The following is a 14,823-nucleotide window of genomic DNA, read 5'->3' as shown; positions in this document are numbered from 1 at the left end:
GAAGGTAAATGATAAGGTGGTGGGAGACGGAAAAGAATGCCGTCTAGTGGAGCGTGCGTAAAACCTAAAACTCGTCACTGGCGATTAAATCAGCTGCCTACGCAGGCCCCCGCACTCTGCCAACTCTAACTTCGCTTCCTCTTCCGAGTGCCGAGATGATGCCCACCTTTTTTCTTTTCTTTTTTTTCCCAAAGATTTTGCAGCTCAGTCTGGCAACAAGAATCACAATTTCACGATTCACGATTGACAGCATCATATTCGTCATCATCTATCCAAACACTTCGACCTTCACTTGCCCTCCACTGACAAGCTTGCACCACTCAGCTCCTAAGCTCCATCAAATTTTGCTCAGTGCAGTCGGCCAAATCACTGCGATCCACTGCTTGCCATGGGCGCGTCCTCAAATACAGCCGAGCTGCTGTTGCGTGTCTGCGCAGACATCGCAGCACAGCTCGTTGATGCTCACGAGCGCTCAGCATCCGTTTCGTTGAATCAAATCCGCACAACAACGTGCAAAAGACATGGCTACAATGGTGTTCCGAGGCTCACCGACATCATCGCTGCTGTTCCGGAAGCGTATCGCAAAGCGCTCGTACCTGCGCTCAAGGCTAAACCTGTACGAAGTGCCTCGGGTATCGCCGTGGTGGCCGTCATGTGCAAGCCACATCGCTGCCCTCATATCGCACTCACCGGCAACATCTGTGTCTACTGCCCTGGTGGCCCCGACTCCGACTTTGAGTACAGCACTCAATCTTACACCGGATACGAGCCAACATCCATGCGAGCCATTCGAGCTCGATACGACCCCTACGAGCAATCCAAGAACCGTGTGCAGCAGCTTCGCGAGCTTGGCCACAGCGTAGACAAGGTCGAGTACATCATCATGGGTGGCACATTCATGTCGCTATCCGAAACATACCGTAATCAGTTCATCGCTCAACTTCACAATGCCCTCAGCGGCTTTAATGGCCAAGACGTAGACGAAGCGGTCAAGTACTCGGAGAGAGCACTCACCAAGTGCATCGGCATCACCATTGAGACGCGCCCCGACTACTGCTTGAGGCCACATCTATCTCAGATGCTCCGTTACGGCTGCACACGTCTCGAGATTGGGGTTCAATCCGTCTACGAGGACGTGGCGAGGGATACCAACCGAGGACATACCGTCAAGGCCGTGTGCGAGACGTTTCAGCTTGCCAAAGATGCTGGCTACAAGATCGTCGCACATATGATGCCAGACCTACCCAACGTTGGCGTCGAGCGTGATATGGAGCAGTTCAAGGAATACTTTGAGAATCCGGCTTTCCGCACTGATGGTCTCAAGCTCTATCCTACTCTCGTCATCCGTGGCACAGGTCTCTACGAGCTATGGAGGACGGGTCGATACAAGAATTACACACCGTCGTTCTTGGTCGATCTCGTCGCACGAATCCTGGCGCTGGTACCACCCTGGACGCGAGTCTATCGTGTACAGCGTGACATTCCCATGCCGCTCGTCTCGTCCGGTGTCGAGAACGGTAATTTGCGAGAATTGGCCTTGGAGCGTATGCGCGACTTTGGTGTCACCTGTCGCGATGTTCGATATCGCGAGGTCGGACTGCACGAGATTCACACCAAGGTGCGACCAGACGAGGTCGAATTCATTCGTCGTGACTACACCGCCAACGGCGGTTGGGAATCGTTCCTCGCATACGAAGATCCGGAAAAGGACATCCTTATCGCACTGTTGCGTCTGCGAAAGTGTTCGGCTGCCGGAACGTACCGACCTGAACTGATAAAGGATGGCCAATGCTCGATCGTCCGCGAGCTGCATACGTATGGCAGCGCAGTGCCTATTCACTCCAGAGATCCAACTAAGTTCCAACATCAGGGGTTCGGTACGCTGCTTATGGAACAGGCCGAACGCATCGCTCGCGACGAGCATGGATCGCGCAAGCTGGCCGTTATTTCGGGTGTTGGCACTCGAGACTATTACAGGAGATTGGGTTACGAGCTCGAGGGCCCCTACATGGTCAAGATGCTCGTGGACGAGCTTGGCGAGGCTGATGCCCCCGACGTTGACAGGTTCGAATCCGAGTTCTACTATTGATCGCTATCAGCGTCTTCGAACACTTCTCTCCCCAGCATCCTTCTCCCGGCGCCGACTCAAGGTTTCGCAGCTTCTGCCTCATTCACAGTCTGTATTTCTATTCAACCCTGCCTTCCGCATTGCATTGCATTCCATGTCATGATTTCGCTCCCGACACTCCATCGACGTCTGAGATTACATTGCCGTCGACAATGTCTGGGTGGATTGCGCTTTTCCTGGTTAAAGGGACTTGCGACCTCGAAAACGAATCACGAATGCTGGAATGTGAATTTGGTCCTCTTGTGTTGTTACGGAGTCTTCAATCATCGTCGACGAGACCAAAAGCGTGTCTTTGCCGCACAAGCTGCGGTTCGTGATCCCGAGCATCGTGCGTAGCGGTAACGACATGGCTCGGGGCGACATCGGCATCATCTTCGTACTGCCAATCTACGATCACAGCCTCGAGCCTGCTTAGTCCTCTTCTGGCTGCCTTACGGACAAGCTTGTAGACCACGTGCAGTGCGCGTACCACACCAATAATGACCAGCAGGACAAGGAGAATCGAGGCAATGTTGACACCTTCCTGGTTGCCATTGCGTCCGCGCCCGCCCGAAGTCATGCGTGCAAACGACCGGCCAAGTCCAAAGTTGTGCAGGTTGATTGGGCCGATGAAGGATGCTCCGACGAGGAGGTTGACGAAAGAGAGAATGCCAACCAGAGAAAAGCCGACCGAGAATTGTATCAGCAGCTTGTTCAGCCATCCTTGCGGCTCAACTTGACCCAATTTCGATGGGCGAGCTGCTTTGGTCGCTTTGTTACGGCGACGCCTTTGTTCCCTCGAATCGTCGTAGTCGGCTGCAGCTCTTGCATCATACTTTTCCCGCGGTTTCGCTTTTGGTGGAGGCGTGCTTTGAGCTTCGGCGATGATGCAGCTAGATGTCGATTCAGGCTGAACCGTCGGGGTCTGTTGGGAGGGAGGAGACGCCCTCTTTTCCCACAAACCGCCGTCTCCATACATCCATTCGTGCTTTAGAGCCGACCAGAAGCCTCGCTCTTCGTTTGCATCTTCCCGAACAGTCGGTGGTTCTTCCAAGCCATCCTGCAAGCCCACAGCTTCCTTGACTGCTTCTACGGCCTCGCCGGTGGCAAATGAGCGCACTGCTTGCTTGATGAGCTTGACGTATGCCGCAGGCTCATACATCAGACTGCTGTAACCCCATAGCCCAGGAGTGTAATCAACATCAAGGTAAGACCACGCATCTGCTTCGACGGAGGCAGATTCGGGATCGCGAATCACGTCAGAGGCTCGCCATGGCCACCAGCTCTTGGATTTGAGCTTATGTTGAGTCGCAGATGTGCTGTCAGAGGAAGGTCGCTCATATATGTCCATGAAAAAAGTAGCAGCCACGCCCACGGTCCAGATGAGCACGAGAAAGAGAACAAGACTGACGACGAAGAGGAGGGTGGGTGACGTGGCGAGACCGACAAATTTGGACTTGCGAAAGCGGTATGGAGCACCACATTGGTCACATGCCACTGCGGACGAGGATCGAGCGGACGCTGCCCTCCACTGATCCAAGCAGGTGGCATGTACGTACTTCATGGTGCCTTTACATCTGCAGGGCGAGAGGAGACGACCCAAAGACTCGCCACCGGATACATCGCTTGACGCAGACTCAAGGCAGATGCGACAGATGGCTTGATTTGTTTGATCTTCGCTATCGTCAAGAAAGTGAAGCGGCCGACTTGTGGGTTGATCGAAGGTTTCATTGACTGGCTCTTCGAGAGCAGCCTGAAAGCTGTCTGAAAATGCAATTGAAGCTGCGTCCGAGTCGGCAGTAGAACGAGAATCGTCGACCACTTGGTCGGAATCAGCCTTGTCGGCGTCCTCACTTCCGTGCCGTCTGCCTCGAGTGGGTTGTGGATTGAGATCGAGACGCGGCTCATAGTTGAAGGGTTGATCGAAATGATGTTGTACTTCGGCGTCAGAGCCGGTGCTACTCCACGAAGCTCGCGACATGATGACTCATGAGCACGCAGCAGAGCCATGCATCCTGCCTGGGTTGGCTAGGTTGTGGACAGGGTTGAGTGTCTGCGCGGAGTTGCTCGGCGTCGGATTTTGCTGTTGGCGGTGAATCGTTGGCGTCAGTCGTGAGTCACGTTTTGGTATTCACGATTCACGATTCACGATTCACGATTCGTGATTGACGATTGACGGTTGATGATTGACGATGACGATTCACGATTCACAGCGACGTGGAGGTTGCATATTGCTACCTGACGTTGCGAAATGCAGGGTCTTGAAAGAGGCTGTCCCATGCGCGCACACGATCGAGTTTGGGACTGAGTCTTGGACCGAGTCTTGGGCTGGTTTTAGGCGTTTCGCTTTCGCTTGTAGCGAAACGCAAACACGGATGAGCCGCACTGCTCTGCTCGCTGTGGCGATTCCCAGCGAGAAAATCGTGATTTAGTGATTGCCTCTTGAGAATCGGCATGAATCACGAATGTGAATCGGTCGTGTCTCTCAGTCTCGACAATTTACTGTAAATCATCGTGAATATCTCTTTGAGCGACGATTGTGGATTATGCAGGGTCTGTGCTTGTGCTGATTAAACACACAGCAAGTGGCTCATCAATCACGAATCATCATCATCACCACCATCATCGATCTCGCCCTGATTCGTCTCTTCCTGTATCTCGCACGGGATCATTGTCGACTCTTTCCACCTGCGATGGCGCTCCGTTACAACCTTCCGTAGCGTTTTCCCGATCTGCAATCACAGCGTGTGAATTTTTCTAACACCTCTTTCCACAACCACGCTCAGCCAAGACCAAAGCAGAGATGGTGCAAATGCGAGTGACGGCAGGCCGCATCGCCTTCCTCTGCCTCTATTTAACATGGGCTCATTGTGTTCTGGTCGCCCCCAAGATTATCCAGCAAAATCTGCAGAAGCCCTTGCAGATCCTCGATCAGTCTGACGCCGATACACGCAAAGGAAACGATCCAATCTCTCCCAATTTAATCGATCTTCTGACGCAATCACCGGATCATACCATCCTTGTGCGTCTGCTTCAGAGGACACGTCTGATTCCGACTCTCAACAGGTTGCAGGAGCTTGATGATGGCTCTGGCCTCACAATTTTGGCTCCAACCAACGATGCGTTCCTCGGAAAGAGAAACGAACAAATAGCACAACGTGATTCCGTCCTCGGAGCAGCCTCCGCCTCACCAACTTTCTGGCAGTATCTGATTGACGAACCAGCATCCAACTCATCTCTACTATCCAGCGCCTCTTCACAGTGCATCTGGCATCAAGGCACATGCTTAGCAGCTGGAAATGTCAATGCTGTCGCACGTCAGCATCTCCTATATCATATCCTCAACTACACCCTCCCATTCACACTGAGTGCCGACACCGGCTCTCACTTGCCCTCCAAGCCTCTTCCAGAGCCTGGAAAGCCACAGATGCTCACCACCTTGCACTTTCCATCCCGTCGCTTGCTCGCCGAGCCTACTCATCCGGGCCGAGTTCCCATCCCCGACGAGGAGGATCATGGAGGTTTGCTCGGCCACCACGGCCAACGCATGCGTGTTGCTCTAGTCGACGACAAAGACAAGGCCGACATTTTCTTGCACGCTCGCTTCGCGAAATCCAAAGGTAAAGCTCTCTTCTTTGGAGCTGATGAAAAGGGTCGTGGCGGCGCTAAGTCGCTGGGCGAAGACTGGCGGTCCAAAAACGGCGTTCTTCACTACATCGACTCGGTCATAAACTTGCCCCCGTCGCTTGAGCAAGTCGTCCTCACTCATCCTCGCCTGGACACCCTTAGACGACTGGTCAGCAACGACACTTTGAAAAGTCTCTCAACTGTGCCTCATCTCACCCTCTTCTTGCCCGCCTCGGAAGCTTTCGACAATCTCAGCGTGCTGGAGTCAACTTATTTGTTCGGCAATTATCAGCAGGCTGCGCTGGACCGACTCAAACTCCTCGGCTGGCACATGTCCGGAAGCGGTCTCGGTGATCGCTCTCCTGTATACTCGGCATCCATCCGCGCTGCTGGACGTGCAACCCTTCCCACCGCTCTTGGCGGCTCTGTCTCCGTCGAGGCCGACGGTGAAGATGGAGCCATCAGAGTCATGGAAGACGCACGCGTCTTGCAGGAGGACATTCTCGTGGAGTCCGGAGTCATTCACCTGATTGACAATCTCATTTTGCCGTTTGGCGATCTCGACATGAGCATTGAGGCCACCCTCAGGGTGCTCAACGCTTCACGCTTCGTTGATCTCATCTACGATGCCAATCTGCAGCGCTACATAAACAAACCGGCTCACTTGCAGAGGCGAGATCAAGATACCTTTACTTTCCTCGCCCCTCGCGACGACGTCATCGACATGTGGTATCCAGGTTATGCCCTCCCGCAACCAACAGCCCGGTCAGAGGGTCGCCTTTCCCGCGAGTATCGCAAGGGCCCCGCTCTCGAGGAGATCGTTCGCTACCACATTCTACCTGGTCAGATCAGACCAGGCAACTTGACAAGTGGAATGTTGCTCAACACCGAGCTTGCTGACTGGAAGCTGCGACAAGGTAGGCAGAAGATGCCTGTTACTGTTGACGACTCAGCTGCTTCCGACAGGAAGGGCAACGGCGATGTCGCTTTTGGCGATGCAAATGTTCTCAGAGCACCTGTAGACGTCAAAAATGCTGCCATGATCTACATTGTGTCACAACTGCTCCAACCACCATCAGATCCAGTGCAGACAGCCGTATCTTACCTGTCCCTTTCCACCTTTGTGGCCACCGTCTTCAGCGCGGAGCTCAAGAAGGCAGTCGAGCGCGCACCCGGCGTCAGCTACCTCGTACCCACCAACGATGCCTTCACCGGTCTAGGTCTTGCAATGAATTACGTGTTGCTGCCCGAATCTCAGCATCTCTTGCAAGCACTCATTGAATACCATGCCATCGACAAGATCGCTTATAAATCAGATTTCACCGAGCAAGAAACGGTATATCCCACCCTCTTGCCCAAACTTGGCGCAAATTTATCCATCAGAAAGCAGAAGAATGGTTCGATCCTTGTTCGCAAAGCAGGCGAACCGAATGGCACCTGTTCCCTTATCGTCAAAGGGGATATCCTTACCAACACGGGTGTCATTCACGAAGTCGATCGTGTCCATATCCCCTTCGACCTGACCATCCGCGATCTCCTCAAAGGCGCAAAAGCTGATACCATGGAAGACCTTATGGTTCAGGCAGGTTACGAATACATTCTCAACAGCACGATTCCTCAGAATCAAACCATAGAGTCGAGTCTCGGCTTCATGGTGTTGGTCCCTACTGATAGCGCTTTTACAAAGGTGAATCTTTCCGCAATCCTCGGAAACCGCGACCTTCTCGTGAGACTTGTGCAGCAGCATCTCGTTCCGCTCACCACCGATAAGGCCATAGATACATTGCTCCCTGATGGTCGTGGAGATGATATCGACATGCAGGACGAGAGCTCTTTCGCCACCTTGCTTGATCGATCCCAGGGAGGGTCAAGCTCTTATGGTCAGATCAGCTTTCGAAAAATCTCATCTGCCAGCACCAACCGATATCGACACAGCTCAGGTAGAAGTCTTGGCCCACATGATCCGGAAAGCGACGGACTCGGCTGGCTTGTGGGTATCAAAAACACACGAGGCTCATCAGCGAGTCGCCACTCTGCCACCGTGCTCGCATTTGGCCGTGAAGCCCGAGCTGTTGAAGGTGACGTCCATCTCGAGCGTGCACCTGTCGGCGGCATCTTCCAGATCGACACCGTTCTCTCGCCATACGAACCCAGCTGGTTCTACAGATGTAAGTGTCTCAATAATGTATCGCCTCCTCTTGCGCATTTAGCTGACTTTGCGCTCTACCTTTGTCTTACAGGGGGATGGATTGCATTGGCATGCGCCTTCTTTGCCACAATTGTGGCAGCAGCCGTCTTCTTTGCTGTGAGATGGTGGAGAGGCGGCAATCGCATCAAGTTGACTGAGGCACTTGAGGGTAAGTTATTTCTGTGTTCGTTGTTCTGCTGATTGCTCAGATTTCCGTGCTAACATCAAGCTCGAACTCTCGACCCTGCTATGTCCATGCTTGTGACCACAGGGGAAGAGGAATGAAGGTTTGAATTTCGCATGTGTGGAACAGCTGTTCTTTGTACACCCGTTTCGTATTTCAACTGTAACAATCTCGGATGTTGAGGACTCTTTGGAAGTAGTTAAATTGAAGCGATGATTCAACCACGGCCAACATGGCTTGGCATGTTTGTTGCCTGGATAACGACGCTAGCCACTGTTGAAGTGTGAAAAGGATTGCGAATCAGTTCCTGCACATACTGACATAAGAATGCGGCTCGTACTAGCTTTGGACTCACCATTGACGCTCAGAGGCATTTCTGCGACGTGGACGATCTCCTTTCCTACCCATTCACGGTCCATGGTTGGTTCGTGACGCAAGGTGCCGTCGGCCTGTCGGATCGCCAGGGAAGAGGAGAGGACAGGTCAGCTGAAGTTTGACGTTCGCCAAGATGCTGCGTTCACTTTTCTTACCTGAGGGACACCAGGGCCAGACTTCATCTTGGTCGTCATCTCGGATGCTGCATTGCCAACGTCGATCTGGGTGACAGCGATGTTGAACTTCCTACCGTCCAACGACAAGGACTTGGTAAGACCAGTCATGGCAGTCTTTGTGGCAGTGTAAGGCGAGGAGAAAGGTCGTGGAGCGTATGCGCTGATGCTGCCATTGATGATGATTCGACCTCCTTGCGGCTGCTGCTTCTCCATGTATCGGAAGGCCTCACGAGCACAGAGGTAGGGTGCGGTTAGGTTGACGTCGACAGTTGCTTGCCAGTCGGACAGCTTCTGTTCGGCCAAAGGAACGTTGGGAGGTGAGATGCCGGCGTTACAGAAGACAAGATCAATGCGGCCGAACTTTTCGGCGGTCTCCTTGAAGACTCGAAGAACGACATCTTCTTTTGTGATATCACCAGCGACGAAAAATCCAGCATCATCGCGTCCCGCAGCCTTGTTGAGAAGGGTAACGGACTCTTGAAGCTCGTTCTCACGTCGTCCCGTGACGGTGACATTCCAGCCTGCGCGAGCAAGGGCTATCGCGCTCGTTCGTCCAAGCTGTCATAGATCGAGAGGACTATCAGTACACCATGCCACACTGTACGATGGGTGAGCGAGTTCAAGTACTTACTCCAGAAGAGCCGCCGGTGCTGTTGGGAAAGCCACAATGCGGAAGAACAACAGTACAGAGTCAGTCACGTTAACGTGCGGGCGAATAACTGCAAAGAGCGTGTTGCGGAGACTCACACGATGGCAGTCTTTCCTGGGCGAGGATAGCTTTCGACTTGATCAGGAGACGTAGACATTGCACGGATTTGGTCGTTGGTGTCGGTGTGAGTGGACAGAGGAATTGGTTGGAAGGTCAAAGCGTCCGGCTTCAGGATCCATCAAAGTCTGTACGTTAAATAGAAACAGATATGTTGATTCCGACACTCGTGACTTGTTCCTTAGCTTGAGCCCACACCAAAGTATCGAATGTACAGTTACAGTATGCATGGTCGGTGCGAAGCTGTCTGGTCGCTTAGGATTTCTTTGCAACACCAGCCCCCGCGGGGTCCACCGCATTTCTGAGATTTTCGTGAATTCAACGAAATCTCAGTGTTCGTGTCTCGAGGTGTAACTGTTAATCCAAAAAAAAACATAATGCGGCCCGGACCGGTCTCCGATCCATATTCGTGCTTCGTTCATAACGCACCAAACTCATGATTCAAGTGTCTGAATCCCACCTGTTTGCAATTCGTAATTGACAGACACGTGTGTTCTGCAACAGGCTACTGTTGGCAAGTGTCCCTTTCCGGCGAGCAGCAAACTGACTGCAAGCGAACCAGCAGCTCCGGCAGGATGCATCTCCTTGGCAGGTTGGAATCAGTCTCATCATATCGGCCTGAGTCGATCGGGGCATGCTTCGACAGACGCAAATTGTGGAAGCCGGACACTGCAGATTCAACAGACTCGTCACAGTCGTACGAGCACACTGCTTTACATATTGATGCGGAGAAGTACACATAACTTGACAAGATTACAATACAAGAAGGTGACGAGCAGAATGCTTTGCATGGACTGTGCGGGAAACTAGGAGATCGTCCCTGAGCAGACGCTTATTGATTGAGATTTGGTCAATAGCTAAAAAGCGTCCTTGCGTGCTATGTCATGAAGCGGACGAAGACGGAGATGAAGGATGGATCACAATGGACGAAGAAGAATTGCTAGAAGGCACGTCAGAAGATGTGCAGGATGGGGAAAAGCCGCGGTCTCGACACTCGAAGGGCACTTGGTGCAGCTCGGTGATAGAATTGGGTTGTGCGCTGCCCTCGTTCACCGGCGTCATAATGGATGCCTTCCTCATGCATGGCATTGTAACAATCCGCGACGATGACCGAGGAGTGCCTGTGTGCATCGCTTCGTGCGATCGTAGTGATCTTACGGACGAACGGGTCCGGAGACGTGGCGAACCTACCGGGCCAGAGGCAGACCGCATCCAAGCCAGGTTGGATGTCTGTCTTCCACTTGATTCGCCTCCATCACTATGGGCGCCTCGCGGGCTCAGATGGGCATAGTGCTGCATCAGAAATTCCGAGAGTTCCTGCCAGCCGCCTCCGACGCGAACCATGACCAAGTTGGACGGCAGAAACCGGCAGAAGCAAAGACGAGGGTCAGGATCGCCAATCCAGTACTGACCGCTCAGATCTTGGAGCCCAGGCGGTCGAGCAGACGTCACACCTCCCGTCAGAGAGGCATTTGTGATCGAGACAGAGATGGACAAGCGATTGACAATGTCACCAATCGCCACGTCGAGGGCATCACGAGGATTTGAGCGATACCGATTTGAAGCGTGTCGTACAGGCGTCGCAAGCAAGCTTGAAGCAGAACCCTTGCGGGGAGGGGTTGCTGACCCAACGTTACGAAGCCGATCCTGAGGGGTGGCAAGGGTTTGCACGGAAAGGCTTCCAGAAGTGGACGGATTGATAAGCTTAGATTCGTCGGCGCGGACTAGGTTCTTGCTTTCGAGCTCTGCGGCCAATGACTTTCCTGGGTCGTGGTCACTAGAAAGCGAAACAGAGGATTGCCCCAGCAGTGACAAGGTATGCAAAGAGTTGGCCTCGACGGAAGAGGGGTGAGGAAGGGCATCTTCGAGCTTTTCCTGCTCGTCGATCAGTTTTTCAGGAACTTGTCTTTGGTCAATAAGAAGGTCCAAAAGCTTGCCAGCGGGACGAGCCTTCTCGGTTTCGAAACTACGGATACGGAGAACCAAGCGAGAAGACTCGAGCTTGAGCGACTCCATGGCCAGACTTGACGAGGCGCTGGTCGATTTTGGCATGCGCTGTTCGGTCGAGTCATGTTGTGCATCAATTACTGCGGTCCTTACATCCTCGTGCTGGCGCTGAGTTCCTTGGGAGGATGATAAGGAGTGCGAGTTTGGCTTGGAACACGCCAATGCTTTGCATTTATGTTCGAAAGCCTTGATGTCACGACGCAGGTCTCCGACATCTGCCCAGCTCGAGCAAACCATTCTCTCCCATTGCAGCCGCAGCTCCGTCACTTCGTGCTCTTGCTGCCGCTCGCGCAATAGACGAAGAAGCCTGTCGAGCGCAAACACGGTCTCGAGTGCGAGCTCCAAGAGGTCAGTGTCTGGACCAGACAGGTGACGCTTCGAAACGGCTTTTGCCACGGTACGCAGTCGCTTCATGTCTTCCAGATTGAATTGGTCCACGTCGCGCTCCAGACGGCTGCACTCCTTTCTGCGACTCTGTAGATTGCTCGTGATAGCATCAAGGGTCGTTTTGCTGTGCTCGAGGCAGTCGAGGTCAGCCGAGTAGGTAGAAACATTTTGGAAAGGATCCCATGCTGGCCATCTCTGCAGGCCATCAATGTGTTGTTCGATGTCGTCCTTCTTGCGGGAAATGCGAGTCAGCTCGACGTAGTCTTGCGAGGACAGTTGGTTTCGACCGGGCATCTGGTGAGAGGACCGGTCTAACGAGTCAGACTGTCCCACATGGACAGTCTGTTTGTCTGTGCCAATGGATGCTGATGCTAGTGTGACGATGCTGCCTCGACTTGTCGACATGGTCGAAGATGTGTGCGATTTGCCACCATCGACGCTCGTATGGACGCGATCTATCTGCACACAGCAACCCACATTCTGGTTGACCGAGAACGTTTCAAATTGTATGAAGTCCGCCCACCATTTGACTGGTGGGTAGCCTGTTCGACTGAGATCTGATTGTGGCGGAAAGAGGTATCGTTTTACGGCGCCATGCCTAGCCTCAAGAGCTCGTCGTAGGCAAAAGCGATGATGATAGAATGTGTTAGACAGTTCAGCATGAGACACCGACTCCTTTTGAATCTCAACTCGTGGCGCTTATTTGTGATTTTACTAAGCGTGGGTCAGCAAAGATCAGGTTTGTCGAGCGCGCCAAAAATCGTGAATGTTTGTCTTGTTCACGCGACGGAAATTGTAATTCCAACACATGCAGGTCCCGGAGCACAGCAAGCAAGTTTGCTCTCGCACAGGCCCGCCCGTGTCTTGGGATTTCCCTCTGTCACGCTTGTTCTTTCATTTTATATTTGGTTGTCTCATGTCAGTCTGTGAGTCGTTGTTTAAGTCTTGCGAGATTTACTGTGCCCTGTGGTCGTCGTCTCTCGTGGGCTTCTCAAATATGGCACTCACGCTATCTGACCTGCTGTGTTTTGTCTGTTGGATGGACACTTTAGGGCGTCTTGCTTCCGAGCTACTGAGCAACTCTGATGCTGCTCTTAAACTCCATGCTGCGAATGAAGCAAAGCATGATAAAAGGTTGATGACATAGCATCCAGTTGTTGCAGTACACCGTCACCTGTCAACTGCTATGCGAGAGTCTAGCAGAGCACTTTCGACGAGAATCAGCAGAGGCAAACACACGGGAAGGCGCTGACCCGGTTCCAGAGTCGCAGCTTCGTGCGCTTCCGCTATGCAATCAAGCTGAGTCATTCTAGGCGACCTGTCAGCCTGAGCCCCACGCGCAGTGTGTCTTTTCTTTCCTTTTTTGTTCAGGCTGAGTGTATGCATGACGACATACTCCCTGTTGTTGCGTACCCTGAACGCTCGCCTCTTAGATTTCGAAATCCCAGATGGCAACTCCATTGCTTATTGCTACCACCCACTTCGAGGTTCGACCTTGCACTAGTGTCCAAGCTCAGAGCTGATCTCAACAACATCGTCGCTGGTTCCACTATCTTTTCCCTCGCTCCGTTGCAAATATATCAGACAAAAATGGGAGCTAATCGCGAGCGTGCTCAGCGCAACCTGTACGTCCTTAATCTTCCTCTGGATGCTACGACCGAGCAATTCCAAGAGCTCTTTGCCCAGCTTGGCTCGGTAGAACATGCCGTAATTCTGGCTACCCTCGACCATGCGGCTCGCCGACGCGGCTTCATCCTCATGTCGGATCCTTCTCAAGCTAGAGCTGCCATCGAACACCTCAACGGGCTCCAATGGCACAATTATCGTATCGAAGTCTCTTTCGCCATTGTCCAGAGAAGCGGTACGCCCTTCTCTTACGAAACTTCAGATACCAACATCGAGGAGAGGCCGTTGCAACCAGACACGATCAGCGCAGGCCACCAGGTAAGCTCCGCTCTGACCACCTGCAGAGCAAACACTGTTCGAGTCACGCTTCTCTTCCACAAAATGACCGTAGCAAGCTGACGACACACTTTCAGATGAATCTCCAGCCTCTCGAACACCGGCAACTGACCCAACGCGGCCACAATGTCTCCGAGATTCACCAAGCGTATCAGGGAAGGGATGACTCCATACTCTTGCTCGATGGCCTCGATACCGATGTCGTTGCGTCGCCTAGCATGGTTAGAGCCTTGACTGAGCCCTTTGGAGATGTTGTTGACCTTCGTCACACCGAAACGGGAGATAATACTACGCGCAGATTGAGTGTTCTGGTCCAATACTGCTGCTCCTCGAGTGCCGCTCTGGCCCGCCTCTCCCTACACGGTCTGATTGTTGGCGCGAATCGAATACTAGCAACAGATGCTCCACCTTGGTCATCTGTCGCCTGCGCACCTTACGACAGGGCGAGCAGAGGTGCGGCTGGTACTGGCTCGGGCCCGATCGAGCCTGGGTACGGGTACGGGGTGGTGTCAAACATTCGCGACCAATGGACCTCCGTATCGCAACCGCAGTTATCACTTCGCATGACTCCAAGCCCAGATGAAGTGACGACTAGCACCAGGAACCTGGTGCACGTTGATCAACAGTCAGATGCACATGGCTGGGGCCCTTACTTCGAGTCCTGGCAAAGCAGTTACTCGCTCGATACTCCAAGTAGCAACGACTGCAAGGATCCCGTTTTCGTTGAGAAGGTAAGTTTGGCCGCCTACTTCCAGACGTGCAACGTCGACTCCGCCCCCCATCGAGACACGCGATTTCGTGATTGTTGCAGTAGATCTGAACGCCGATCGTATGGAACCAGCCTAGCCAACAGCAGCGCCATACTCTCCGACCCATCGGTGATGAACGGCAACGATATACTGGCACAAATAGGTAGGCCAGGAGATGATGATCAGAGCAAAGCGCGCTAACCTGCTTGAGCTGGGCGCGTTTTGTTCATTCGTGATTCGTGATTGACTCACCTTACGTATTTTCAAATTATGAATCACATATGATTCATGATTT

General features: G+C 52.9%; 6 protein-coding genes across 6 annotated transcripts; 3 read left to right on the top strand and 3 right to left on the bottom strand.

Annotated features, from left to right (window-relative positions):
- Positions 1-388: 388 nt before the first annotated feature.
- On the top strand, positions 389-2,089 carry UMAG_00259 (putative Elongator subunit ELP3; the record flags this gene model as incomplete). Its single annotated transcript, XM_011387879.1, has 1 exon — positions 389-2,089. The coding sequence occupies one exon, from the start codon at positions 389-391 to the stop codon at positions 2,087-2,089; it is 1,701 nt and encodes a 566-aa protein (XP_011386181.1).
- A 298-nt stretch (positions 2,090-2,387) lies between these two features.
- On the bottom strand, positions 2,388-4,088 carry UMAG_00258 (uncharacterized protein; the record flags this gene model as incomplete). Its single annotated transcript, XM_011387878.1, has 1 exon — positions 2,388-4,088. The coding sequence occupies one exon, from the start codon at positions 4,086-4,088 to the stop codon at positions 2,388-2,390; it is 1,701 nt and encodes a 566-aa protein (XP_011386180.1).
- An 822-nt stretch (positions 4,089-4,910) lies between these two features.
- On the top strand, positions 4,911-8,207 carry UMAG_12148 (uncharacterized protein; the record flags this gene model as incomplete). Its single annotated transcript, XM_011388539.1, has 3 exons — positions 4,911-7,902; positions 7,975-8,091; positions 8,194-8,207. The coding sequence occupies 3 exons, from the start codon at positions 4,911-4,913 to the stop codon at positions 8,205-8,207; spliced, it is 3,123 nt and encodes a 1,040-aa protein (XP_011386841.1).
- A 116-nt stretch (positions 8,208-8,323) lies between these two features.
- UMAG_00256 (uncharacterized protein) lies at positions 8,324-9,463 on the bottom strand (the record flags this gene model as incomplete). The annotated part of the gene is made up of 5 exons (XM_011387877.1): positions 8,324-8,379; positions 8,462-8,555; positions 8,637-9,215; positions 9,289-9,307; positions 9,405-9,463. 5 exons carry the CDS (start codon positions 9,461-9,463, stop codon positions 8,324-8,326), a joined length of 807 nt encoding a protein of 268 aa, XP_011386179.1.
- An 842-nt stretch (positions 9,464-10,305) lies between these two features.
- UMAG_00255 (uncharacterized protein) lies at positions 10,306-12,222 on the bottom strand (the record flags this gene model as incomplete). The annotated part of the gene is made up of 1 exon (XM_011387876.1): positions 10,306-12,222. The coding sequence occupies one exon, from the start codon at positions 12,220-12,222 to the stop codon at positions 10,306-10,308; it is 1,917 nt and encodes a 638-aa protein (XP_011386178.1).
- A 1,185-nt stretch (positions 12,223-13,407) lies between these two features.
- UMAG_00254 (uncharacterized protein) lies at positions 13,408-14,775 on the top strand (the record flags this gene model as incomplete). The annotated part of the gene is made up of 3 exons (XM_011387875.1): positions 13,408-13,761; positions 13,857-14,510; positions 14,692-14,775. 3 exons carry the CDS (start codon positions 13,408-13,410, stop codon positions 14,773-14,775), a joined length of 1,092 nt encoding a protein of 363 aa, XP_011386177.1.
- Between the last annotated feature and the right edge of the window lie 48 nt (positions 14,776-14,823).

The sequence above is a fragment of the Mycosarcoma maydis genome, chromosome 1 (genome assembly GCF_000328475.2).
Source record: "Mycosarcoma maydis chromosome 1, whole genome shotgun sequence".
Taxonomy (NCBI): Eukaryota; Fungi; Basidiomycota; class Ustilaginomycetes; order Ustilaginales; genus Mycosarcoma; species Mycosarcoma maydis.
This window is presented reverse-complemented; position numbering and strand designations above follow the sequence as displayed.